Source organism: Meles meles, chromosome 20 (assembly GCF_922984935.1).
Source record: "Meles meles chromosome 20, mMelMel3.1 paternal haplotype, whole genome shotgun sequence".
NCBI lineage: Eukaryota > Metazoa > Chordata > Mammalia > Carnivora > Mustelidae > Meles > Meles meles.
The window spans coordinates 1,578,288-1,602,979 of NC_060085.1; the positions used below are offsets into that span (position 1 = coordinate 1,578,288).

Sequence of the window (24,692 nt, forward strand, 5' to 3'; positions counted from 1 at the left end):
AGCAGAGAGCTCGATGCGGGGCTTGATCCCAGGACCCCGAGATCACGACCCGAGCTGGAGGCAGACGCTTCACTGATGGCCCCCAGGAGGCCGCTCTGAGGTTTTCTCGCTGCAAACTGGAAGGCCCGTGGAGGCTGAGGGCCACCTCGTGGGGCTGCCCGAAGCCACGTTCCATCCACGCAGCCCCCTCCTAGCAGCAAGGGGTGCGCGCCTGGGGGGCAGCCTGTCACCCCTGCGCCCGGCCCGCCCTCCCGCCGACCCCAGCCCTCGCAGGCGGTGGCAGGGACAGAGGACCAGGGAGCCTTCGTGCTGGGGATTAGTCACTCTGTATTAACGATTCCACACAATATTAAAACACTGCAAGAAAGTGGGTGTGCCGCACCTGGAATTTTTTTCCCTTTTAAAAAAAAAATCGGAAATAAAAGCCACTGAACATCCCACGGGAGATGGGGTAGAACCTGCTGGAGCCACAGATGGCTTCTGGGAGCCGGAACGGTCTTTGCGACGTTTGGCAATGGTTTCCACGGACCGAGAAGGTAGCGGGCAAGGGCCCGACGTATGGCTGCTTCTCCGGGGACTCCGTGGCAGGCTGGCTTTTGTAGGTGTTCTTGGAGGACCAGCGCGACCTTTGGTGGCCTCACCTTGGCCGGGAAACTGCCCGTGGTCCCTCGCCCTCGGGGCAGGCTGACGGCCTTTCCCGGCCCCCGCACTCTGCGGGGCCATGCAGAGCCCGGGGAGCTGCCCGGAGGCCCAGCGCTCGGACACGGACACCGGAGTCGCAGGCAGGACAGCACCTTCCGCCGCCCACGGTTCACATCCCGCAGGCCAGGGGTCACGCCCCCAGTCACTTAAATCTTGGCCTGGGGGTCACCTGTGGGGAGGGGTGCACATTCTAGCTCCTTCCTGGCATGGGGGAGGGGAGGGGAGGCGCTCCAGCTGCCAGCCCCCTAGCGACACCCAGACTCGGTGTGTTGGGGACGGTGCCCTTCGCGTCCCCCCCATGACGTGGCTGGAGACGCGGGTCTCCCCCAGGCCTGTGGCGCCAGCTCCGTCCGCTGCCGCGGACGCCGTGCACGCAGTGTTCATGCGGGACGCGCCTAGGGAAGGCTCGGGCGCTCGGGGTCTACACTAGGGACACGGAGACTTACTCTAGCAGGACAACAGGAGCTAAAAGGGCACCCGCGGTGGGGACAGCCGCCTCCTGGGGTCGAGGTCCCGGGCAGCCCCTGGGGGAGGCAGCTGGGTGGGTGTGATGGTGGGGGCTGGGGCGCACCCATCCTCACCCTCTCTGTGGCTAGTTTGCCCCCACCCCTCAGTCCCGGGGGCTCTGACTTGAGGTGGGGTTCACTCCAGGGCTGGGGGTGCCGCTGGCTGTGGGGCTCCCTGACTCCGTTCAACCACACCTGGGCCGCCGGCAGGGGACACGCGGTGAGGCTGAGCGAGACAAGGCCGGTAGGGAGGGGCTGGACTGAGACCAGGGCCTCCCGTCCTCGCTGGGGACCCGCGGCCCGAGGACCAGCCTGGGGTGCTGGGGACGCAGAGGGAAGGACAGGCTCCAGGGATTAAGGCTTTCACAGAAGGGGCCCGGACAGGCTTTGCTCTGCCAACCGCCTCCCCAGTCTGGTGTCTCGGGGCGGATCCCCCCGAGCCCTGGCCTCCCCCCTGCAGACGGCTTCTGCTCCGTCTTGCTGCTCGGCTGGGGACCGTGAGAGGCTGGCTCCCACCCAGTGAAAGGCGGCTAGGGCATCGGGCCCTCGCGGCTCCCCCGTCCGACGGCAGGCTTGCAGACGCTGGGCTCCCCAAAACCCCTGGTGCTCCCGGACCAGCCGGAGAGAGCTGGGAGCCGGGGAGCGAGGCTGGACCCTACAGCCTGTGCCCTGGGGAGCCAGCCCGCATGGGGACGCGTCCACCCCACCCCCAAACCTTAGTACTGCTGGGGTCTGGGCCGTGGCACTTGCAGGGGCTGGGGGCTGGGGAGCAGGAGCCTTGAGGGTTGGCACGAGGCCCTGGCCCCGGCCTGTAAGGGGAGGACCCTCCTGGGGGGGTGCACAGGGGTGCAAGGGCAGGGCAGGTGGGGGACGGGTGTGCTCGGGGCCCTCCCTCCGCCTCCTGCTCCTGGAACCGTCCCGGTCGTCACAGGGGCCACGCGACTGAAGAAAAGCCGCGGGAGGGCAGGCGAGCGGGTTAGGCATCTGACCCCCGGGGCCCGCAGCTGCTTTCGGGACCTGACGCCTTCTGACCTGTGAGGCGGGGCCTCCCCAGGCCACCGCCCATCTGCAAAGTGGCCACGGGGACGCGCAAAAGCGGAAAACACAACAGAACACAACACAGCCGCCCGGAAGGGCCGAGCACGGCCGGTTCGCGCTGCCCTCCTCGCCGCGGGGGCTCAAAATGGGCCGCGACACAGGCAGCCGTTCCCGGGAGCCGGGCAGGGGCCTGGAGACCCGCCTCCCCGCGACGCGCAGCTGCGGGCTCTGGGCTCAGCGGAGAGGAGACGCGGTTCCCGAGCCGTGCGCTGGGCCCTCTGCGCACCCCGACCTCGGGCGGCTCGGGGAGGAGCAGCGCAAACGCGGCAGCGTCGCCCGGCGCCCGTGTTTCCACAAACGGACAATGGTGTGAGGGTCACCAAGTGCCGGGCACCCGGGGCCACCGCCAGGTCCCCCATCTCCTTCCTCCGCCCGGCCCGGCCGCTACCCTGACAGCGGCCCAGAGCCTCCGGACGCCGTCAGCGCGTCACTCGGGCATTTCGGCGGCTCCCCACGGGCCGCGGCCCCCCGGCGTCTCCCTGCGGGGCCCGGACAGGACCGCGCTGCTGGGCTCGGAGCTCCAGCTAGACCCGGAGGACCCATTTTGCTGCATCCATGGTGGCGGCTGCTCGCCTCTCTTAGGGACTGAGTGCTTTGGGACTGGAGATGGCTCGCTTGCCAGCGCAGGGAGCGACGCCCGAGCCGGGGGAGCCGGAGGGAGGGACGCCCGGAGGTGCGGCTACAGGATAATACAAGGCTTCTTGTCCTTGAAGGGGTTCTCGGAGGCGGGGACGCCCACCAGCAGGGGGTCGCTCCGGGCGTGGTGCTCACAGTAGCTCATGAGTTCCGACGAGGCTTTGGACACCTGCACGTGCACAAGGACCAGAGAGGACAGGTCAGACGGGCTGCCCCGTGTCCACCCACCCAGACAGACACACCCGACCTGTCCGCCCGCACACAGGGGCATCCCTGGCCCCAGCGGGAGTGAGGCCCCCATGCGTTGTCCCGGGGACGGAGCCCACGACGTGCAGGGAGGGACCCAGACGCAGGAGGCCCCACGGGGTGTGAGTCCACGCAGGTGACACGCCCAGACCAGGCTCCTCCCCGGACGGGAAGGGGGCTCGTGGGGACTATTGATGGGGACGGGTTCCTTTGGGGGAGATGGAATGTTCTGGAACAGGGTGAGCAGGCGGTGGTTGCACAAACGAGTGTGTTATCACCGCCGGCAAGGGAGGACGGAGCCCTCTTTAGGATTCAGACCAAGACTCCATTCCCACCCGAGCCAGGAGGACACAGGAGGCGCTGTCCCAGCAGCAGAGGGACCCAACACCTCCTGGGACCTTCTTCGCTGCGCCCCTGAGCTGGTTGAGTCCAGTGACCTGGGGAGGGAGCGGACACCTGGGGCACTTGCCTCAGCGTCCCCAGAAGAGGAGGGGGCAGGTGCAGGGAGGGCCACTCAGCCCCTGGGAAAGCTGGTGGGGAGAGGGGTGCTTCATCACAGCAGAGGCACAGCCCAGCCCCGCACCCCACCATCTAGGTGTGCATCTGGGCTGTGGTGGGCGCCGTCCCACTCCCTCCCCCCAGCAGGGCTGGGGCTGGGCACTGGGGTTCAGGGATCCTGGGCCGCTGGGTCTCCTCCCCGTGGTGGGAACTGTCAGGGGAGCCTGGTTCCGCACGTGCCAGGAGCGGGTGTGACCGGGCAGGACAGGCAGGAGTGAGAACTCTCCTTGGGCTCTGCGGTCTGGGGCCCTGCACCCCTGAAAGCCAGGGCAGCCCGACCTCGTCCCCAGGGCTGCCCAGTCTGCAGGCTGGTCTCTGGGTTCACCCTGGGGACACTCCTACCCACAGACACAGACAATTGCCACTGTCCCGAGCCCGCTGGCGCTCCCAGGGCCGCCGCCGTGGATGAGCTCGGTTTCTAGAGCTGTATTTGGAAAGCAATCCTCCAAAACGACAAAAATAGCCTCCGGACCCTGGAAATAACGATGCGGTGGCCCGGGCGGGTGGCCCCCCGCTCACGCCCCCGCGTCAACAGGAAGGCTCTGCCCAGAGGGCCGGGCCCCCCATGCCCGCCTCGCTGCCACTTGCCAGGCCCTGGCCCTGCCGGCTTCTCAGATGTGCCCATGTTTGCGGTTCTGATCGCCGGTTTGGGGATGGAAAGCCTCAGGCGGCCCTGCAGTGGGGAGGGTGGATCCCGCCCTGCTCGTTTGAGGGGGTGGCGGGACTCCTCCGGCACATCAAACGGGGCCGGAATGAATCGCGCTCTCCGCCAGCAAACCGCGGCAACTGAGGCTTTCAAGCCTTTCTCTTTCTTCAGCCCGGAGGAATGCTTTGAATGCTCAGGGCTCTGGAACGTTCAGACCCTCCCGGGAGCTGCCTCCCCAACCCGGGGGCTGCAGGAGCTCTCCTCCCCGCCCGCGGGGCCGACAGGCAGGTGTCTGTCTGTCTGGGGGCTTGGCCACCCCTGCTGCTGAGCTTCTGCGGCAGCTGGGACCACCGAGCGGCAGGTGTGCGGAGAATCGGTCTGAGCAGCCCCACGCCGCTGATGTCCGGTTTTATGCGTCCACTTGGCCAGGTCACAGGACCCAAGTGGAGATGTCACTGGAAGGTCATTCTTATAGAAGATTAACATGTAAATGGGTTGACATAGAGTAGGGGGACGAGCCCCTCAGTGTGGGTGGGCCACGTGCCATCAGTCGAAGGCCTCCAGAGGTGACAAAGTCTGCCTCCAGGTGGCCTCGGGGACTGCAGCGGCTACGTCAACCCTGGCCTGGATCTCCAGTCTGCCCTGCAGATTTTGGACATGCTGGCCCCCCGGTCTGTGAACAGGTTCCTTAAAAAACCCCTGACTCTTGACACATGCCCTCCTGGCCTGTGCACTTGGGTGTGACGAAAAGGCAGCGTCTTTCTCCAGGGAGAGGCCACACCTGGGCCGCCGGCCCTTTTTGGGAAGACTGAGTCGGCAGAGCTGGGCCCGGCTAGAATGAGCTCTGGTTTGGGTCTCTGGTCCCTGAAGGGTTAAGTGTCTGTGAGCAGGAACTGCTTGTCCTTTTTCTTTTTTTAGCATAAAAAGCAAACACACTTATTTCAAAAAATCCAAACAATGCAGAAGTGAAGAAAGAAGCCGGCATGGAGCCCGGGGTCCTCCCTCCTCTGGGCCGCGGCTCTCGAGGGCAGGAACCCCAGGGCTGGGGGTGGGCTCGGCCCTGCCTCGGGTCCCCCGCACAGGGTTTGTATCAGCTGGGTCTTTCCACTGAGGAAACGGAGGCTCAGAGAGGTCAGGGGGTGGCCCGAGGCCGCCCAGCTCGGGGCACAGAGGGAATGCAGCCCCCGGTCCGGGGCAGGGCCCGGGCAAGGGGTCTCCTCGCCCTCCACCGCGCGCCCAGCTCACCTTGATGCGCTCGATGCCGGCCTCGATGCGCAGCTGCTCCACCAGCTTCCGGGCCTGGGCTACGTTGTTAGTGGCTGACATTGTCTGCCATCAGCGCCGGCCCCGCTGTCCAGAGAGCTGCAGGGGAGGGGAGCAGACGGACGTGAGCTGGCTCGTGAAGCCCCGGCCCCGTGGCCAGAGGACGCCCCCTCCCAGAAGCCTCCACCTGAGCCCCCGTGCCCATGTCCCCGGGGTGGGGGGCGGTGGGCGGCCCAGCCGAGGCGTCTCCAGGGTCCCCCGTGCCAGGGGGTGTAGGTGCTCCCCAGGTGTGACCACCAAGCCCTTCGGCGCCGTTGGCCAAACCACAGCATTGACACGGGGATGACTCAGAATGAGGGACTCATGGGGCACGTTCTCTGATCCCTGCCCTGCTCCGTTCCCCGCCCCTCCGCACCACTGACCCTGGGCAGGGTCGCGGTCTGGGGGCGTCCCCGGCACATCCTCGGCCCCCACCCTTTGATGCCCCAGTTGTGACAGCCACAGATGCGTCCGGACACGGCCCAAGTCCCCCGGGGGGACTCAGAGTCATCTGGGTGAGACCCCGGCTCTGGCCCGTGGCGGGTCCCCCGGGGGGCCCTGTGTGCTGTGGGTCCTGGGTCTGGCTCCGCTTCCTTCATCCCGAGGCTCGTCTGCCCGGAGGATGGCCCACCCTGTGAGAAGCCCGCTCAGCCGCGGCCATGGCTCCTGCGAGGGTCCCTGCCTCCGACTCTCCTCGCCAGGCCCGGCCGTGACCGGGGCCCCCACAGGAGGCCGCCGGGGCCTCCTGCTTCTGATGTCCCGCAGAGGCCAGGACAAATACCACAGAGTAGGGAGCTGAGCACAGCAGGAATCCGCCCTCCCACATTCTGGAGCTCAGAGGGCTGAGGTGCAGGCGGGGGCAGGGCTGCCCCCCCGCCCCCCCCGAGGGTCTGGGGAGGCTCTTCCTCCAGCGGTTGGTGTGGTCACGTCCCTCGACCTCTGCCTGGTCCTCACGTGACCTTCTCACCGGGACACCCTCAGCCATGACCTCCTCTTCCTAAAGGAGGAAAGACCCATCTGAAAAGACCCATTCTGAGGTTCTGGTGGACGTGAATTTGGGGGGACACTATTCACCCCGCGACGCCTTCCTCAAGGGTGGCTCACAGCCCCCGCTCGGTGCGGGTAAATGACTGCGGAGAAACCCTCTCTCGAACCCCGAGCAGCCTTCCGTGAATTCTCCGAGGGCCGCTGCTCGGCGGGGGGGGCGCCTGTTGCTTTGACGGCCAGATGGCACCCAGCGGTCTGCGCGCACCCCCACACGTTCAGGAAGTGGCTGTCACGTCTCAGGGGCTCAGGGCCGGTTGGGGCCTCCCCACCTGCTCGCCCAGCGAGAAGACCAACCTTTTGCTGCACCAATGATTCCGGCTTTGCTAGTGTTTGAGGGTGACCGGTTTTCCGTCCCAGGCCTTTTTATGGACCATTTTTCTCATGACCCCAGGGTCTGGAGGCGCCTGTGGGCTCACACGCAGTGGCAGGGAAGGACCGATCCCTGTGCCCGGTTCCCCCACGACGACGGCTTACAAAACCGCAAGGCACAGGGACGCAGGCATGGAGGACACGGGGCGTCCCTCCGGCCCCCGCGTCGCCCTGACCCCACCCGGCCCCGGCGACCGCCACTGGGGTTTCCTTCTCCAAACTTCCGTCATTTCAGGAACGGTGCGTAAGTGGAACCGTACGACCATAACCTTCAGGGACTGGCTTTCCCCGACGGGGCCGACCCTCGTGGGGCACCCAGGAGAGGCACCCAGACGGCCGTGTGCGTGGCTAGCTCCCCGCAGAGCGGCGGTCCCCCCTGGGGCGGCCGCAGCTCACCTGCGGAAGGTCAAGGTCCCGCGCCCAGAGCGGCGACCGCCCCGCGGTTCGCCGGCAGAAGGTCAATCTGGCCCAATTCCGGTTTGAGGCCCTCATGACGCAGCCGCCCCCAACTGTGTGCAGACTTTTGTGCGAACACAAGGGTCTGTCTCTGAGATAAACGCTGAGGGATGGGACTGCGGGTTCAGTTTTCAGAGGAGACGCCACGCTGTCGTCCAGAGTGGCCGGGCCACCCGCGTTTACACCAGCACCGGACGAGCGGCGTCAGCTTAGTTTCCTAATTCAGCCGTGCACACTCTCCCCGTCGCCTGGGCGGCCAAGATGCGACTTTCCCCGCAGCCTTCATCTGGGGGCCCTGGTAGAGCGGTTCCAACGGCTGATCGCGTCCTCCAAGGACACCGGGCCGAGCGCGTCGGGGTCTCTGGGGATCCCACGACCAGGGGAGCTCCTGGTTCCGCGGCGGGGCAGGATCCTGCTCAGCCCCCACCATGCCCGGGACCCACCCCCCGGGGACGACCCGCTCAGTGCCTTTAGCGTCCAGGCTGAGGAGGCTCCCGGACGACCCGCACGGGTGTCTGTGCAGACATAGAGCCCGAGGTCCGGAGTCTGGGGAGACACTTAGCCAGTAACGAGCAGCAGCCTGTGTTGGTCATGACGCAGCGGGCACGGTCTGCTCGGGGTCACCAGAGCCGGGGGCCGCACACACGTAAAGGCAGCTTTCGGCCTCCGTCCCTCCCTCTGTCCGTCCTTTTTTTCCCTTCCTCCCTTCCTCCTTCCCTCCCTCCCTCACTCCTTCCAGATTAATTATTTATTTAAGTCATCTCTACACCCATTGTGGGGCTCGAACTCATGGCCCCGAGATCAAGAGTCACACGCTCTCCGACTGAGCCGGCCAGGCGACCCGGATTTCAGATTTTCAAAACATTTTCTATTTAGCAATAAAAAGGGGGGGAGCACCGATACACACAATACCTTGGGTGGGTCTCCAGGCAGGCTGAGTGAAAAAAGCCAGTCCCCAAAGGTTACGTGACGTGCGGTTCCATTTACAGAACGGATCTGAGACGAGACATTTGTCGGGGTGGAGGTCAGAGTCACGGTTCTGGGGGGCGGGGGGCCTGGGCAGGAGGGGGCTCCTCGTAGCACTGGAAACGTGGACTCCTTGAGGGGGGCGGGGGGCCCCACGGCCCGCACCTGTGACAACCCGGCACAGTTCCACACACACGCACGCGCGGGACCGCAGCAACCGTGAGGCAGTGGGCGGCATCGTGGGGACATCCCGGTTGCGATGGCGGCCCTACGTCCACGTTGCTACGGCTGCAGAAACTGAGCGAGTGATACGTGGCCTCTGATTTGTTACGACTGCGTGTGAATCCAAAGTGACCTCCGCAGAAGTCTCAGGAGAAAGACCCCTCCCTGCCGCCTGGCTCCCTGCCCCTTCCGGCAGACATCCAGCCCCCTTCTGGGCCAGAGAAGGCCTGAGTGTGTCTGCTCTGGGAGCACAGAGCCCACGTGTGGGTTTCCAGAAGGCTCTGATTCAGCAGAGAGCTTCAAAGCAGCCACAAAACATCCAGCTCAGGGAAAACGGCCCTTGGTTGGGCTTACAAATACCTAAATTACTCAGCGCTAAATATAGACGCGTTCGGAGAAGAAACGGGCTGGCCCCGTGGCGTGTTTTCCTTGGAAGGCTGGGACGCCTGCTGGGCATCCACACTCAGAAGCGGCCACCGGGATCCCAGGACCCCCGCGCCCCTGAGGCCACCCCCAGCCTGGCCTCCCTCCGAAGCACGAAGCCCCTCCGCGTGGCTGGCTCCCTGTTCCAGACACACGTCCCGAAAGGCTCCCTCCGGGATGGGTTCGCACGGCCCCGGAGGATGGCTGGGGGATGTGCGTGCCCACGAGTGCGTGTGCAGCGGATGTGTGTGTACGTGAGTGTGCACGCGTGTGGCTGCGTACAGGTGTGTGCACGTGAGCGTGCACGCGTGCGTCTGGGCACAGATGTGGGCGAGTGTGCATGTGGGAGTGCACGTGCCCCGCCCCCGCATACGTGTGCTGAGACGCTGGGACCAGACGCTGGTTGTGTCACCGCCGTGCACGCGGCAGACTCAGCCTTGTCCTGGCGGGGGTCATAGCCAGTCACTGACTCATGGCCCAGCCGTAGCCCCGGCACAACAGACGGCGGCGCTGAGTCAGCCCCAGCACATTCCTCGCTCCGTGCTGGCCCACAAGCAGCACGTGACGGCGCCCAACCTGGCCGGACCTGCTCGGGCCCTGGGGGACAGGAGGGAGTGGGCCTGGGGACAGGAGGGAGCGGGCTGGGCTGTCTGTCCTGGCCCTGACTCCCGGTCCTGCCCCTGCAAGGTGCCCAGGGCACAGCTCGGGGGACGCCCCCCGGCGCTGGGAAGCCACGCCGAGCCTAGGGGCTCCTGTGTGAGACTCTCCCGTGGGCGCGTGTGACAGGAAGGACAGCGGAGCCTCTCGCCCTGGGCTAGGTTGGGAGGCTGAGGCACCATGACCAGGGGGCAGTCACCCCGGGAAGGAACAGGTCTGCCCTTAGACACCAGGTTCCCGTGCACACAGGGTCAAACGAGTCACGGGCAGGGGCAGCGTGTCTTCCACGGGGGGCTGCGGACGCGGCCACATGGGGAAACAGAACGGTGTCTACGGGCCGTCCCTGACCCCCACCCCTCCGTGCCAGGAGCACCCCCGGTCCAGACGGCCGCAGACATCCCCAGACGTCGTCCCGTGTCCCCAGGGAGCAGAGCCGGTCTGGCACGAGAACCACCGACCGGCTCAGACTCTATTTCACACCCAAGAGATTCCTTGTAAAGAGCCACCGAGTCGGGAAGAAAATGTGCACAGATCAGAGAAGCTGTACCGGGTGCTCATTCTCAGTCTCGGAGAAGTTAGGTTCTAGCAACTGAACGACAGAAAGCACGGAGGTCGGCAGCTCTGGTCTTCTGGAAACGGGTAGAACTTCACGACAAGTGCCAACTGGACTGGAGACCAAGGCCACCACCGACCCGGCCAAGGCCACCGCAACGCGGAAGCTGACAGGCAGCCCCGTAAGGCGTTAATCCCATGCAGGCCGGGCCCCCCGGAGGTGCGGCACAAGGGCTCACAGAAGCAATTCAGGTAAGAAGTGATTTAACCAGTAAAAACCAAAGTGAAGGGGCGTCTGGGGGGCTCAGTGGGTTAAGCCTCTGCCTTCGGCTCAGGTCATGATCTCAGGGTCCTGGGATCGAGTCCTGCATCGGGCTCTCTGCTCAGCAGGGAGCCTGCTTCCCCCGCCCCCCGCCTGCCTCTCTGCCTACTTGTGATCTCTGTCAAATAAATAAATAAAATCTTAAAAAAAAAAAAAAGATACGCGTGGGTAAAGGCAGACAGGGAACCTCAAAGTGACCATTTAAGTAGGCTCTGTGCCCAACGTGGGACTCGAACTCATGACCCCGAGATGGAGAGTCACACCTCCACCCACCCGGCCCGCCGGGCACCCCTGAGTGACTATTTCGTTAGCGATTATTTGCACGACTTCCTTCAGCGAAGTGTTTCCCGCTCAGGGACAGTGGACAGGGACAGTGAAATTTGTCCTTTTGGGCACACAGTCAGTGAGGCTTCACACACATCCCGCCAGGCAGCCGACACCACCCCCAGATCCAGACTCTGTCCCCCTGGGACGCGCGCCGTGCTGCTGCGCTTGCAGCCAGCCCCTGCGGCCCCGGGCCGGGAGTCTGCAAACACAGGCCCGCGGGCCGGTCTGGCCTTGCTCCCTCGGCCGATGGCCTGGTGGGTCGCCGTGTCGTGGGGCCCGCGGGCCCGCGGCTCCTGTTCGGGGCTGTGCAGTAGCCCACAGCCCACCCGGGACACGGCGGGGCCTGTTGGCCCTTCCGCCAACCGGGCCAGGTCAGGGCGCGGGAGACTGTGAAGAATGCCGCAATGCGCTCGTGCCCAGGGTCTGTGGGAGCCCGCGCTCCGGGTCCTCCTGGGGGAAGCCTGGGCGTGGGACCTCCAGCTGCTCCGGCAGGTGTCTGTTTAACTGCACAAGTTAAATATTTTCCAGTTTCCAAAGTCACTACACTCGTTTGCACTTTGAAATAATCCGACAGGGATTGCAAAAATACTATAGCCCCGTGCGCCCTTCTCCCCGACGGTGACGTGTCCTACGCGACCACGGGACATCACGAGGTCGAGACGCTGAGGCTGCCCGCTGCCCGCTCAGGTGTCCCCAGCCGCCCCCCCCCCCCGCCCACGGCTCCTTTCTCTGCAGCACGGATTTTCGCCCCCGTCCTTCTCTCCGGGAGGGTCTGGCCGCCATCCCTGACCCAGTGTCCAGCCCCTTCCTCCCGAGCTCCTCAGCGAGCTGGGCTGCCTGCAGGCCTGTCCCACGCTGCCGTGAGCCCCATGGGGCACACGAGGTTTGGGATAAATGTTTGCTGAATGGGTGGATGGGCAGACGCAGGTGAAAAAGTGCGACCATTCTGGGCTCCGGTCTGCAAAGCTACGAGGCGGCTGAGCCCTTGTGTTCATCACGTCGTAAACACGCTTGGCCAGCGGCAGGGGGCACAGTCTCTTCTCACTTCGTGCTGTGGACCCCGGGGCCACATTCCCCTGCCCCACCCGCTCGGCGCCAAGAGCACCCCCATTGTGACGGCTGCAGACGTCCCCAGACACTGCCTCATGTTCCCCGGGGCCAGGATCTAAGTCCTTTATCTGAAGAAACTGTAGCTAAGAGAGGCTCATTTGGGCAAAACGTAAAGTTTCTCTGGGACTGAAATGTAATAAACGGAAACAGAAGCTTGTTTCAAAAGGGGTTTAATTTTCTTAGCATCCGACGACCTTCTGTGACTGCAAGTCACCCAGGGCGAGCTGCCCTTGAACTTACCCGCCACTTTGCAGGGCGGTGAGGCTGCAGGTGGAAAGGAGGCAAAGCGGCAGCGGGAGCCGAGCGGAAGGCGGCGGGCTGTATTCGGCAGACCTCCGAGCTGTGTGGCTGTGGGGAAGTTCCCGCCCGTCTCTGAGCTCCAGAGAACTCTGCAGTGCTCAGAGTGTCAGGCCCTCCCCGGGCCGGGCCCCGCACACCTCCAGGTCCCCAAGTTCCAGTGCCGAGGGACAGGGGCGCCCAGAGGCCAGCAGCCACGGAGGAGACCCTGTCGGAGGCAGCTGTGACAACGGCTAACTGTAAACACAGCTGCTGGGGATGGGGGCACAGACGCCGTGTCCCGCACAGCCGCGGAGGGGGCGGGACCGGCTTGCTGCAAGCTACTGAGAAATCCCGCTCCCCACAGAGTTGCTGCCCGCGGTGGTCACGCCCCTCAGATGCCCAGGGGCCGGGTGGGACAGGCGTGGGCGTGATCAGAGGCACTCCGGGCTCTGGGGACCCTCAGCCGCGAAGCCCCTGCTGAGCCCCCAGCGCTGTCGGGTCTCAGGGAGAAATGGGACTGATTTCCGGGCACCGCGTTCCAAGGACAAAGGCGGCCCCGGCTCCAGAAGGTGCAACAGGCGGGTCTCGAAGTGGGTTCACGTGCCAGCTCTGCCCCGACCTGGGTCTCAGCTTCCCCCACGGAGAATAAGGCAGCAGCTGTTAATAGCGGAGAAGGGAATCCCTGTTGTCACCCACTGGTTCTGAGATCCAGACGACCCACGTTCATGGCTTCTGCAGACTAAGTCTCTTGCACTTTGAACCAAGTCCTCTGTCCGCCGATTTTGGCTTACACCACAGTGGGACGCCAACGTGGACAGCCTGCTGAGGGCAACCAGGAAGCTGGGTAGAACCCAGACGCATGTGCTTGAGGGCGCTGGAGGGTTATTAGCGAAGAATTTATAGCTAAGGTCTGGGGGAGGAGGGAAGCCCGGGAGTCCGGCTTTTGGGGTCACTTTTGCTAAGAGGCCTCAGAGGTGCTTCCGTCAGCTTGCAAGGCTGGCGACGCAGAGACTGGCTTCTGGGGCCCTCCGAAGGGCGAGCGCTGGGCGAACTCCCCCTGGCGCAAACTGGGAGAGCAGAGCAGTGTGGTCCAAGCAGGAGAAGAACTCGGACGTGGCGATGTGGGGCAACATGGCAGACGCCGCGTGGGGTCTTCTTGAACGCTTGGCAGCATTTGACTAGACTGCGTTTTAGACGGAATTTAATTTTACTGTCACTTTTGCCATGGGTGACATTACCTTAGCTTTTCCCAAATCATCATGCAAAATGATGGGGTCCCCGTGATTATCACACACACAGAGGGATATGGGTATGCGCTTAAAGCGACCGCAGCGGAGAGCCACATAAACTCAGACCTTGAACCGGGCGGAGGTGATCCCAGGTTTCGGGCAGCCCTAAACGCCGGGCATGAGTAAATGGACAGCTTCTCTGGTGGAAAACAACATCATCTTAGGATTCAAATTATCTCCACAAACAAGTCGGCAAGCGCAGTGTCTAGCTCACGAGTAATAACCAGGTGTACAAGGAGGTAAGAGCCCACAAACAAAACCCAAGAGGAACAACAGGCAAGACGAACAGCTCACAGGGGCTCCCGACCCCGGAGCTGGCAGACGCTTTACAGTAATTGTGTTAATTACGTCCAAAGAGATAAAGAGGCGAGGCTGGAATCTCAGCAGCCCTGGGCACGAGAGAAGAACCGGCGGCCATAAGCGTAACGCCAACGTCTGAAGCCCAAGAACTCAGTGGAGAGAACGGCATCGTTAAAGCTACGGAGAAAGCTGGTGAGCTGGAGGACAGTTCAGGGGAGAACACCCAGGGCGACACACGGAGACGCAGAGGGCAGAGAAAGACGGGAGAGAAGGTAAGAGAAGGAGTAACATGCGTGCCCAGGGCCCAGGAAGGAGAGAGGGAGGACGGAGCAGGAGTCATCCCTGAAGTGCTAACAAGAGACCGTTTCTCCAAACTGAGGATTCAACAAAATACTCCTTTCAGCCACAGATTCAAGAGGTCCTAGAACCTCGGGCAGGATAAACGTCTTAGGCACTGACCGAGAAATAGCCAGGAAGCCCGCGAAAAGGTGCTCCCTGGTGAGTCGTCACGCAGACGCGAATGGACACTGGAATGGGCGGCTGCTTCCCGAGCACTCTGGGGGGAAAGCGGAAAAGACCGGCAGCTGTAAATACGGGGGACGGCGCGGAAATGCTGGAAGTTTCACACGTTCCTGGAGGGAGTGTTCAACGGTACAACCACCTTGGGAAATGGGTTGGCGGTTTCTTAAGGACATGCCTCACCTGTGACCCAGCAATTCTGCTCTTAGGGACCTCCCCAAGACAAACAGAAGCAGACTGCCAGCGACGGACTCGTACGGGATGTTCGCACGTCTTGACTTACGTAGGAGAGCAGAGCTGGAAGGAGCCCGAACGTCGCCGACGGGACCGTGACGAAGCAAACCGCGCTAATTCATGCCGTGAAGCAGGATGGCACGATGACAACAGCCTACGGAGGAGAGCAGCCGCGTGTGTGGGGCTCAGAAGTATTCAGCCCACCAGAAGCCAGACGGCGGAAACGCTCTACGTCCCGAGCGAGGTGTTGGCGTTCACAGGTGTACGTTTGTCAAAACTCGCCCTGCTGTGTACTGAAGGTCTGTTCCTCTCGCTGACGGTGAGCCACGCCTTAATAAAACCGGTTAATCACAAAGTAAGGAAGAAAACACACAGTGCTGGACGGAAAAGGACCAACAACCAGGCGGACTCCGGGAAGACTCCAGACCTGGCGAAGAGAGTGTTCAGGGCTTCAGGTGAAACCGACGCTTCCAGACCCGCAGCACAGACAGGCTCCCCGGCAGACCCGCCTCGTTACGGGAGAGCGAGAGGACGTTAGAGAAACAGGAGCCCAGACGGGAAGGAGGGAATGTGTGAAGGAGTGAAAAGCCCCAGGTAGAACCTGTCGAAGTAACTCGCGAGTTCTCCTGGGAAACGCAACAGGGAGTGCAAGCCCCCGGAAAGCCCCGGGAAAGGCCCCGGTGCCCCTCACCAGCTGCCAGCTCCCTTCCCCGCCAGCCAGGTTTTCAGCCGCTGTTCTGTACCTCGACCTTAAACGTTTTAGGGTGCCCCCTTGTGTTCTGCTATTCTGTTCCAGGGGTCACTTCTACAGTTTGGAAGCTACACACACATACACTTGTGTCTGGCCCAGGGCCAGAGCGAGAGACCCACTGAGCTCTCCTCTTCCGCCATCTGACCCCTGACCCCACTCCCTGGGTGTGGGTGCTGTGTACCCGGGGGGATCAGTACTCCTGCCTGCCTGCCTGTCCCGAGGGCTGCCGGTTCCTTGGGCATGGGGTCCATGTCTTCCTCCAAAATATGCTCTGCTGTGGCCCCCCGAATCACCCATCCAGGAGAAATCTTGCCATATGACTTCTCGGCCGAAAACCATCCCCACGCAAAATTTTAGAGAAACAGGACGTTTCACACGTGGACTCACACCCCGTGTGGCCTTCTGTGTCTGGTTCCCTCCCTGAGCATCGTGGGCTCGGGGTCCGTCCCCGGGGTGGCACATGGGGGCCCCTCGCTGCTGCTGGCGGCCAAGGGACGCTCGTCACGTGTGCAGGTCACGTTTTTAAGCAAATATTTTTTACAAGGAAAAGAAGAGAAAGGAAAGACCTCATCTTGCTGCTGTCGAAACCCAAGCCGGCGCTGTGTTCCTAATCAGAGCTAAAGCCAATCAACGGCTTGCCAGACCTCCAGCAGGACGGGAAGATTCGCGTTTCTGGAGGCTCAAAGATGTTTGCACCTTAATAACCATCCCGAGACCACGTGGCTGGGGGAGGTTGGACCCGGGTTTGAATGCAGTTCCCAAACTAGGACTCACGGGGAGACAAGCCTCAGGGACGGCCCGGCCACACCCCGCCACACTGCCCTGTCCCCCGCGGTGCCTGCTCCCCCTGCCCCCGGGGTCAAGCTTTGAGGTCGGGCGGAGCAGACTTTGACTCCTCTGTGGCCCCGTAGCTTGGCAGACGGCTTGGGGAGTAGGACCTCCGGCGCTCCTGGGTCTGAGGGTCTACAGGTCAGGTGCTCGGCACCCACACTGGTCCAGGAGCCTCCAGACCGCTTCTTCCTTTGCGGAAGGACAGGCCGCTGTCTGTGCTACGGAACACTGCCGATGTCAGGGGCCCTGGGGGGCTGGGGGGCTCTGAGAGAACCCCGCGTGGGCGTTAATGACAAAATGTCTTAGCTTTGTGCTTCCCGTCCAGCGGCGTGCAGGCGAAGCCGGGACTGAGTCCTGGGAATGTTTTCCCACCGACGAGAGCACGCTCCCCTGCCAGCTTCCCACAGCGCTGTCCGGGGGAGCTGGGGAAATCCCTGCGGTCCTTGGAAGGCCTGTCGCCTCGGCACCCCAGGGAGGACCACTGAGAGGGCTTCCCAGGGTCGGATTTCTGTCTCCCTGGCTCCTCGACGCGGCTGGGTGGGCTGCGGCTTCTGTCTCGGTGAGTCAGACGGAGGAGCGGGTGCTCTGGGAGGTCACTGGGGCCCTGTGTCGCGCCAGGGTGCTCGGCAGCACTGCGTCCGGACCGCCCACGGGGGGACGCACGGCAAGCAGGAACCCGAGACCCCCCCACCACGAGGGTGCATAGGCCGGACCTCGGAGTGGTGGCGTGCAGAGCCAAGGCGCAGACGGGGGTCCTGCGGGGCTCCCTGCCTTCCGGGCACATGCCCCCGGCTGCAGTTCCCTCCAGGGAGCGGGTGCAGCCCCTCGGCTCAGCCCCGGTGCTGACTCCGCCCTTGGAGGTGTTTTCCCGCTGCACAGGAAGCAAAGACGCCAGAGGAAAATGCCTGCGATCCCTCCGAATTCCACACATAGCTCTCATAGCTGGGGAGAGCGCCCCTCCCAGCCCGCTCTGAGCCCGCACCCCAGCGGCCCGGCCCGCTCCTTACCAGAAGAGGAAGAAGGCATGCCAGCAGAGGCTTCTGAAAGCGGCGGGCCGGGCTGCGCAGCAGGAAAAGAATGTGAAAAATGCGCCTGGCGGGGCAGCAGCGGGAGGGAAGGGCCTTCCAGGAGAGGCTCAGTGTGCTCTGGGTTCTGGTGGCCTGAAGGACCCTGCCTGGCCGCCCCCCCCACACACCCTGTTTAAAAGGAGGGAGCTCAGGAGAAGGTCTGGGCTGCGGGGGGAACCGTGTTTCTGCACCCAGGGGGCTTGGGCTTCCTAGAGCTGCCTGCAGGCCGACACGGGGCACACGGGCTGGCTGGAAGGTGGGAGGCCGCTGGCGGGGTCTCATGTGGGCAATCCCAGGCTCTGAAGTTTCCCTGACCACCCTGGGGCCCCTCAGGGTGGCCTGCTCACACCTCCCCTGCAAGGCGAGTTCCCAGCATGGCAGCGGGCCCGAGGCTGAGCTGGGCGCCGATGGCATGGGAAAGCGAGGTGAGCGGGGTTCAGGGCTCAGCCCTCCCAGGAACCCACCGCTCAACCTTCCCCTGTCTCCCGCACACACACCTTCTGTAAGCGGCAGGGGCCGCTGACCTGGGACAAGATGCATCAACAAGCCTGACCTTGGACAGGGAGGGCTCCCCAGGGAGTGCTCACCGGTGGCTGCTTCCGCCACCGCGGCTCTGGGCAGCCCTCCTCAGAGCCAGGGGCTGTGTGTGCCTGTTGGAGAGATGAAACAGTGTGGGGGCATCCCTCCGTGATGGCCCCCAGTGACCACGCAGGAGCCCTGGGCCTTCAGCGTGGCTGGGACCCAAGCAGATGACCGGGTCTCGCTCTGGGGAGAGGCCTTGCCATGTGGCAGCAGCAGTTTCAAGAGAGGGAGATCGCCCTTGGTGGGCCTGATTTAATTAGGGGAGCCCCTTAAAAAGGAGGAGAAACTATTTCCTTTTTAAGATTTTATTTATTTATTTGTGAGAAAGAGCGAGAGTGTGCGCGCGCGCGAGAGCTCACGTCCCGGGCGGGGGGGGGGGGGAGCGGCAGGCTGAGGAGAAGCAGGGAGCCCGGTGGAGGACTCGATCCCAGAAGCCTGGAATCGTGACCCTGGCGGAAGGCAGGCGCTTCACGCACGGAGCCACCCAGATGTCCCAAGGAGGAGGAACTATTTGAAGCTTGAAAGGGATGTGGCGCAGAGAGATCCATGTTGCCGACTTCAAAGATGGAGACCCGGGGTGCCTGGGGGGCTCAGTGGGTTAAGTCTCTGCCTTTGGCTCAGGTCATGGTCTCAGGGTCCTGGGATCGAGCCCCGCATCGGGTTCTCTGCTCTGCAGGGAGCCTGCTTCCCCCTCTCTCTCTGCCTGCCTCTCTGCCTGCTTGTGATCTCTCTCTCTGTCAAATAAATAAATAAAATCTTAAAAAACAAACAAAGATGGAGACCCTGGGGCGCGGACTAGGGGTGGCCGCTCACAGCTGACAGGCAGCAAGGAGTGGGGACCCCAGTCCTGCGGGTGCGCAGGCCTGACTCCCAGAGCACTGTGAATGGGCACAGGAGACCCCAAGCTCCAGAGGAGACATTCCGACTTCGGCCCGGTGACACCCCGAGCCAGGAAACCAGCCACACTGTGCCCCATCTCTGACTTCCAGACCTGGGAGCCAGCTTGTTGGGGACAGATGCCGGCCCCGAGCGGCTTCCCGCCGCGTCCATCACGGCCCCAGCCTCCCGCGCGGCTCTGGTACACAGGGGCACGAGCGCGCCTTCCTCTCCTCCCCCGGCGGCCAGGCCTGGAGACGACCAGCTCGGAGATCCCGGGGCGGGGGAGTCAGAGCCCCCGGGAGGCCGGCTGCCATGGGGTGGGGGCCCGTGGGGCTGCAGAGGCCGGGAGGGGGCAGGCGGCAGGCGGCACAGCGACCCCTCACCTTCGGGGAGAACAGAAACAGCTTTAAAGTCTGCTTTAAACCCTCCGGAACCAGCAGTTTTACAGTTCACAGAGTTTCTGAACTTGTCTCTCCCGGGGAAGGACAGGGAGACTCCCGGCCCTGCCAACCGTTCAGTGGGAAGAAAAAACCCAAACCCAGGAGACACGAACCTGCAGCCAGATTCTGGGGGAAGCGGGGTGGGGGAACGATGCCGGGACGGGGCACGCAGCCCCCCGCCCCCGTGCCAGGAGAGCACTGTTCCTGGGCACACCATGTGCAGAAGGAGAGACGGGGTATTGATGTCGACGAGGGAAGAAATTCCAAACCGAAACAGAGGGAGACGGGGGTGGGGGGGGGGGCAGCACACTGCCCTTGGTCAGGGCCCACGCGGCACGAGGCCGAGAACAGGGACCCCCAGCCAGAAGTGACCGTGCCCCCAGGGGCCATGGTTGCTGCTGACCCCCCCACCCCCAGTGCTCTGGACGCCCCCGCAGAGTGACCTGCCCAGATTGTCAGCAGCGTCGGGGGCAGGCGGGAGAGACCCCGTGCAGGACTCTGGAGAAACGTGCCCACAGGGAGGACAGCACGGTCTGGACAGCAGGTGAGAAACTCAGAGGGGGTGCAGGTGCCTCCTGGAGTCCCCAGACGCTGGGCTGGGGTCAGCCCCTGGCCCCCAGCAGGGTCACGCCACAGCGGGGACCCCCGGAGAGCCCCAGAGCCGTGTCGGCATTGGCACTTCAGTGCTGGGCAGACGCAGAGCCTCTGACCCCCAACCCCGGCCGCCACCGCCCACCTCTGAGGCCCCTGTGGGGCTCCAAGCACTGGGTCCCCCGACCCCTGCCCGCAGCTTCTCCAGGGTCACGGTCACCCTGGCCTGGTGTGGGGCGGGCCGGCCACGTGAGGGCCTCCTCTGAGCCTCTGCGCATCCATGACCTTTCGGTGAGTCGGGGGCGGGGACGCTGCAGCCGGCATTTCGCTAGGTAGACGTTTCCCAAGAGCAGCCACCGACCCCGTGGCAAACAGCGTCTCGTGACTCTCCCTGTCAGCCTGGTCCTTTTGTGTGTGGGCCAAATCGGTCCCCGGGGCAGCTATATTTAGAAAGGGCTGGGGACTCGGCAATGAATGAGGTCCCCACAAGTGAGGGGAAAACACACTGCAGGGCACGCCGGTGCCGCCGGGGGCTGCGGGCGCGGAGCCCAAGAATGAGCCGCTCGTGGGCGCGGGCGGTGACCAAGGCTGACGCCGCGGCGGATGCGGGAGCGGAGGAGAAGGCTCCCTCTGTCACCGGGGGGTGACGGCCGTCATGTGAGGGTTTGCAAGCCAGGGGGGCTGGGCCGGGATGCTGAGTGCTCCTGCTCTCGGCTTCCGAGCACCGAGGAAATGCCATCACCCGGGCCCCGTGAAGGGCGGGAAGGCCGGGGAGGAGGGTCGGGCAGCCCCAGCCTTCCAGCTTGGTTCAGGCAGGTCCTTCTCCCCCTGCGCCCGAGGAGCTCCTACGTCAACAAAACCCTGGGAACGTCATCTCCTCTGAGAAGGCGCACAGCCGGTCTGGCCCAGACCCCTTCTCGGGCTGTTCACAGCCCCGTGGACGTTCCGTGGGCCCTTTATGCATCCCCTGTGGTCACCGTGACAAATGACCACCAACCTGGTGGCTTAAAACCACACACATATATTATCTGACGATTTTGGAGAAATCGGACATGAGCCTCCCAGGGCTATGACCCCGGCACGGGCAGGGCTGGTCCCTCCAGGGCCCCAGGGAGACCCGGCTCCTGCCCTTGCCTGCCCGGCAGCCCCCTCCGTCCTCCCCGCCGGCAGCGCAGGGCCTGCCCGTCTCTGAGACCCCCGCCCTCTGCCTCCCTCTCGTGATGACCTCGTGGAGACGCTGGGCCTCCCAGGAACCCAGGGTCACCTCCACTTTGGGGGCTGTGACTTGCTCCCTGCTTCAAGGTGCCCTCTGCCATGGCAGACATCATATTCATAGGCTCCAGGGACCAAGACGGGGGCTCCTGCGCACCTCAACTCCTGTCCGCTCTGCAGAAGAGGGCGGCCTGTCCAGGCACACACGGAGGACGGGCCTCGGACCTGGGCCGTCTGTGGCGGCCCCTTGCTCTCGGCCGCTGGGCCACTGGCCAGCACAACGTGTCACACAGCATCCGTGAAGTCCCTGGGGATGTCCCACCCCACCTCTTGGTGTGGCTGGGAAGTCCGGGACAAAGCAGACCCAGGGGGCCTCTTCCTAAGCTGTCACGAGGGACATTTTTCACGTCAGCAGTGAAGAACAACAAGGACGAGCGGCCCTCTACGGGTGAGACCGGAGAGTATGGGGCACGCAGGGTCTGCAGTGGGGTGTCGCCGGGGTGACTCTGTCTGTGGTCATCACAAGTGGGGGGCTCCTGGCGTGGAGGGGTGGGGCAGGGATGCTGCTCCGCACCCCCGATGCCCGGAAGGCCCTGCAGGGAGCGCCCCAGCCCCGTGGCCGTTGTGCCGGCGAGGAGAGCCTGGCCTGGGGATATTCAGCCCCACAGGGCAGCTCTCCCATGAAACCGTGTGCCGTGCCGGGCCCACCGGAGTCAAAGGAGGAGTATGGCTCCCGGCACATGTTCCCGGTGCGCACCACGCACCCTCGGTGTCCAGGCGGGCCAGAACTCCGAAGGGGCCCCAGATGTCCACGCGGTGCAGACAGGAGGGCCTCGGGGGCCTCTCTCTGCACCACAGCAAAGCACTGGGATGTCCGTGTGGAGCCCCCGACCCCGCCGAGTGCTGACCCACGTGGGTCTGGATGGATGCGTGACCCCAAAGAGAGTAATGGGACAGAGAAGCGAGCGGCCCAGCCCGGGATGCCATTTCCAGCCCGTGTGGGCACAGGGGAGGGCTTCGAGAGGCCTCGGCCACGGGGCTGCTGGCCACAGGCTCACCGGGGGGTGGGGGTCGCGGACCAGGAGCCGCATCAGGCGTGTGATGCTAGGAGCGGGAGAAGGTGTCGCGTACGAAACCCTCCAGAGGGGGACGACACCACGGCAGCCCTGGGACCCAGCGACTGGAGGGAGGGATCGGAGGGCCTGGGTGCCCACGGGTGGCCACGGGTGGCCGCGGCTGGCCACGGGGTGCCGGGTGCCAGCGCCGGGTCTGTGGGAGACCTCTTCTGGGAGTGAGTTAATCTCCACTCCCAGTGGCCTCTGCCCCAAGATGAGGTTTCGATGACCCGTGCGGAATTTCTAACAATGAGATCAAGTGTCTGGTTCTGCTCACGCTGACATCCCCTTTCTCAACCGTCCAAATTCCATTACGCCTTTTCTTGTTACTGTAGGAAGGCAGCCAAGCCCGGGGCCGCCTGGGCCGTGCCGAGTCTCCTGGGACTCCAGCTGAAGGGGAGCCGTGGCTGCCGCGGGCAGGGTCTCCGCAGGACCCAGGACGGACGGCGCGCGGGACATGGAGGACACCCAAGATGAGGGCGTGTGACCTCGTGGGATCTGCGGGGACCTCTGCAGGGCGGCCAGCGGGTTCTCTGGTGCAGACTCCTGCACGTCGGTCCCGCCCCACCCTCGCCAGCTCTTCCTTGCTGGCGTGGCCAGGTGCGGCTATGTTTACGAAGCCCAGGGTGGACGGAGCGGCGGACGAGCCCCGGAGCTGACGACAGCCCCGGTGACGGGCAGCAGGCACCCCAGCACACAGCCCCACAGCTGCAGGGCAATGAGCTTGCCAGCACCCCGGGGGGCCTCAGGGGCAGGGTCTCCCCGTCTCCAATGAGGCTGCAAGCTGACATCCGCACGGTGGGCCTGGGGGACCCGGGCAGACAACCTGGTCAGGTTGCACGCAGATTCCTGACCCCCAGAGGCCACGGGAGAAAACACGGGTGGAGATGGGGTCCTTTGTCCCGCAGCATCACTAACCAAGACAGCAGAGGGGTGACTAGAGGTCCCCGAGGCAACCCAGGCCTGCAGGAGGCGGCGGGAAGACAGCCCGATGTGCCTGCCAGGACGTCCCCCCACTCGGTCACACCAGACTGTCACACCAACCGCGCCTTCTGCTCCTAAAACGAACCTCCCCGACGACACAGGTATCTACGCAGAATACAGGAAGAAGGCAAAATAATCGTAACGTCGCCCTCCTGACCCCAAGATCCCTGACGAAAATCTCCGCTCCCGGAAGGAGCGGCTCTGCGTCCTGTTCGGGGGAGCAAGCCCGGGGCCGCCCAGCAGGCGAGGGACAGAGCCAGGAGGGAGCCCCGCCGAGTCCGAGAAGGGACCGCGCCAGCCAACGCGGAGGTCCGCTGATCCACTCCAGGCCAAAGACCCACCTGAAACGAACATCTGTCACCCGGCCCGGCTCTCCGCTGCCTGGAATACCAGCGGACCTCCCCGTCAGACAGCTCGCCGGCCCCAGTCCCGCCTTGTCCCCTGCTGCGCACGGGCCCGGGGGCTCCTGCCTGCACCCACACGGGTCCCCCGCCTGCACCGGGAGGGACACAGTCTCTTTCACGCCCGCCACGCCGAGGCAGGGAGCAGGCGGGAACCAGGCTCCCGTTCTGTGTCTCAGAGCTCACACCTGCCGTTTCAGGCGTTTGGGAAGACCTGCCTGTTGGGCCCTCAGCTGAGGCACGGGGTGTCGGAGCGTGAGACAGCCCGTGCTCCCTGCACCGGGACACCCTCCGCAGCACGCCGGGCCTGCCGGGTCCTCCCCGTCCCCTCCCCACACCCCCTCAGAAACCACACCACTCACCATTTAAAATACACAATTCTGTGCTTTTTGGTATATTACATTGTCGGTTTTAAAGCGCAAACATATGGTAAAATGTATGCATAACAGAACACTTGTTTTAACCATTTTTCTTTAAATTAAGTAGGCTTGATACCCAAGGTGGGGCTCGAACTCACGACCCCGAGACCAAGAGTCGTGTGCTCTACTGATCGAGCCGGCCGGGCGCCCCAGTTTTAACCATTTTCAAGTGTGCAGTTCAGTGGGATTAAAGATATTCACAGTGTTGTGTAACCACTGCACTCCATCTAGTTCCAGAACATTCCACCGCCCCGAAGCAACCCTGTCCCCAACCCTTGTCCTCCCCCGGCCCCCAGAGCCCCCTTCCCGTCCGTGGAGGGGCCTGTTCTGGACATGTCACACGCGTGGACTCACACCCCGTGGGGCCTGGTTCCCTCCCTGAGCATCGTGGGCTCAGGGTCTGTCCCCGGGGCAGCGCATGGGGGCCTCGCTCCTGCTCGCGGCCGAGGGACGTGACGTGTTTTGTTCATCCGTTCACCGGTTGACGGCCCCGAGGGCTCTGAGAGGCCACGCAGCTGGGCAAGGGGCCGTGCCGCCTGGGAGGCCAGGAGCCTGCGAAGCCAGGAGCCTGCGAACTTTCCACGTCTGCCACAGGACACCCAGGCGTGTGGTCAAGCCTTATTCTGGATGATTCCGGGAGGCTCTTTCTGGATG

The 24,692-nt window shown here is 64.0% G+C and overlaps 1 protein-coding gene across 3 annotated transcripts in view; it reads right to left on the reverse strand.

Annotated features, from left to right (window-relative positions):
• Nucleotides 1-310: 310 nt before the first annotated feature.
• Nucleotides 311-24,692, reverse strand: part of GNG7 (G protein subunit gamma 7) — a 112,822-nt gene continuing 88,440 nt past the window's right edge. For 2 of the 3 annotated variants that reach the window (XM_045990465.1, XM_045990466.1), the window contains exons 3-4: nucleotides 5,638-5,754; nucleotides 311-3,111 (exon numbers count right to left, since the gene is read on the reverse strand). In XM_045990465.1, coding sequence (XP_045846421.1) covers nucleotides 2,986-3,111; nucleotides 5,638-5,718 — 207 coding nt within the window. In that variant the 5' untranslated portion in view covers nucleotides 5,719-5,754 and the 3' untranslated portion in view covers nucleotides 311-2,985. Of the gene's footprint in view, nucleotides 3,112-5,637; nucleotides 5,755-14,815; nucleotides 14,921-17,355; nucleotides 17,408-18,002; nucleotides 18,066-24,692 lie in introns of those variants that run through there. The other variant, XM_045990464.1, reaches the window with a different exon arrangement.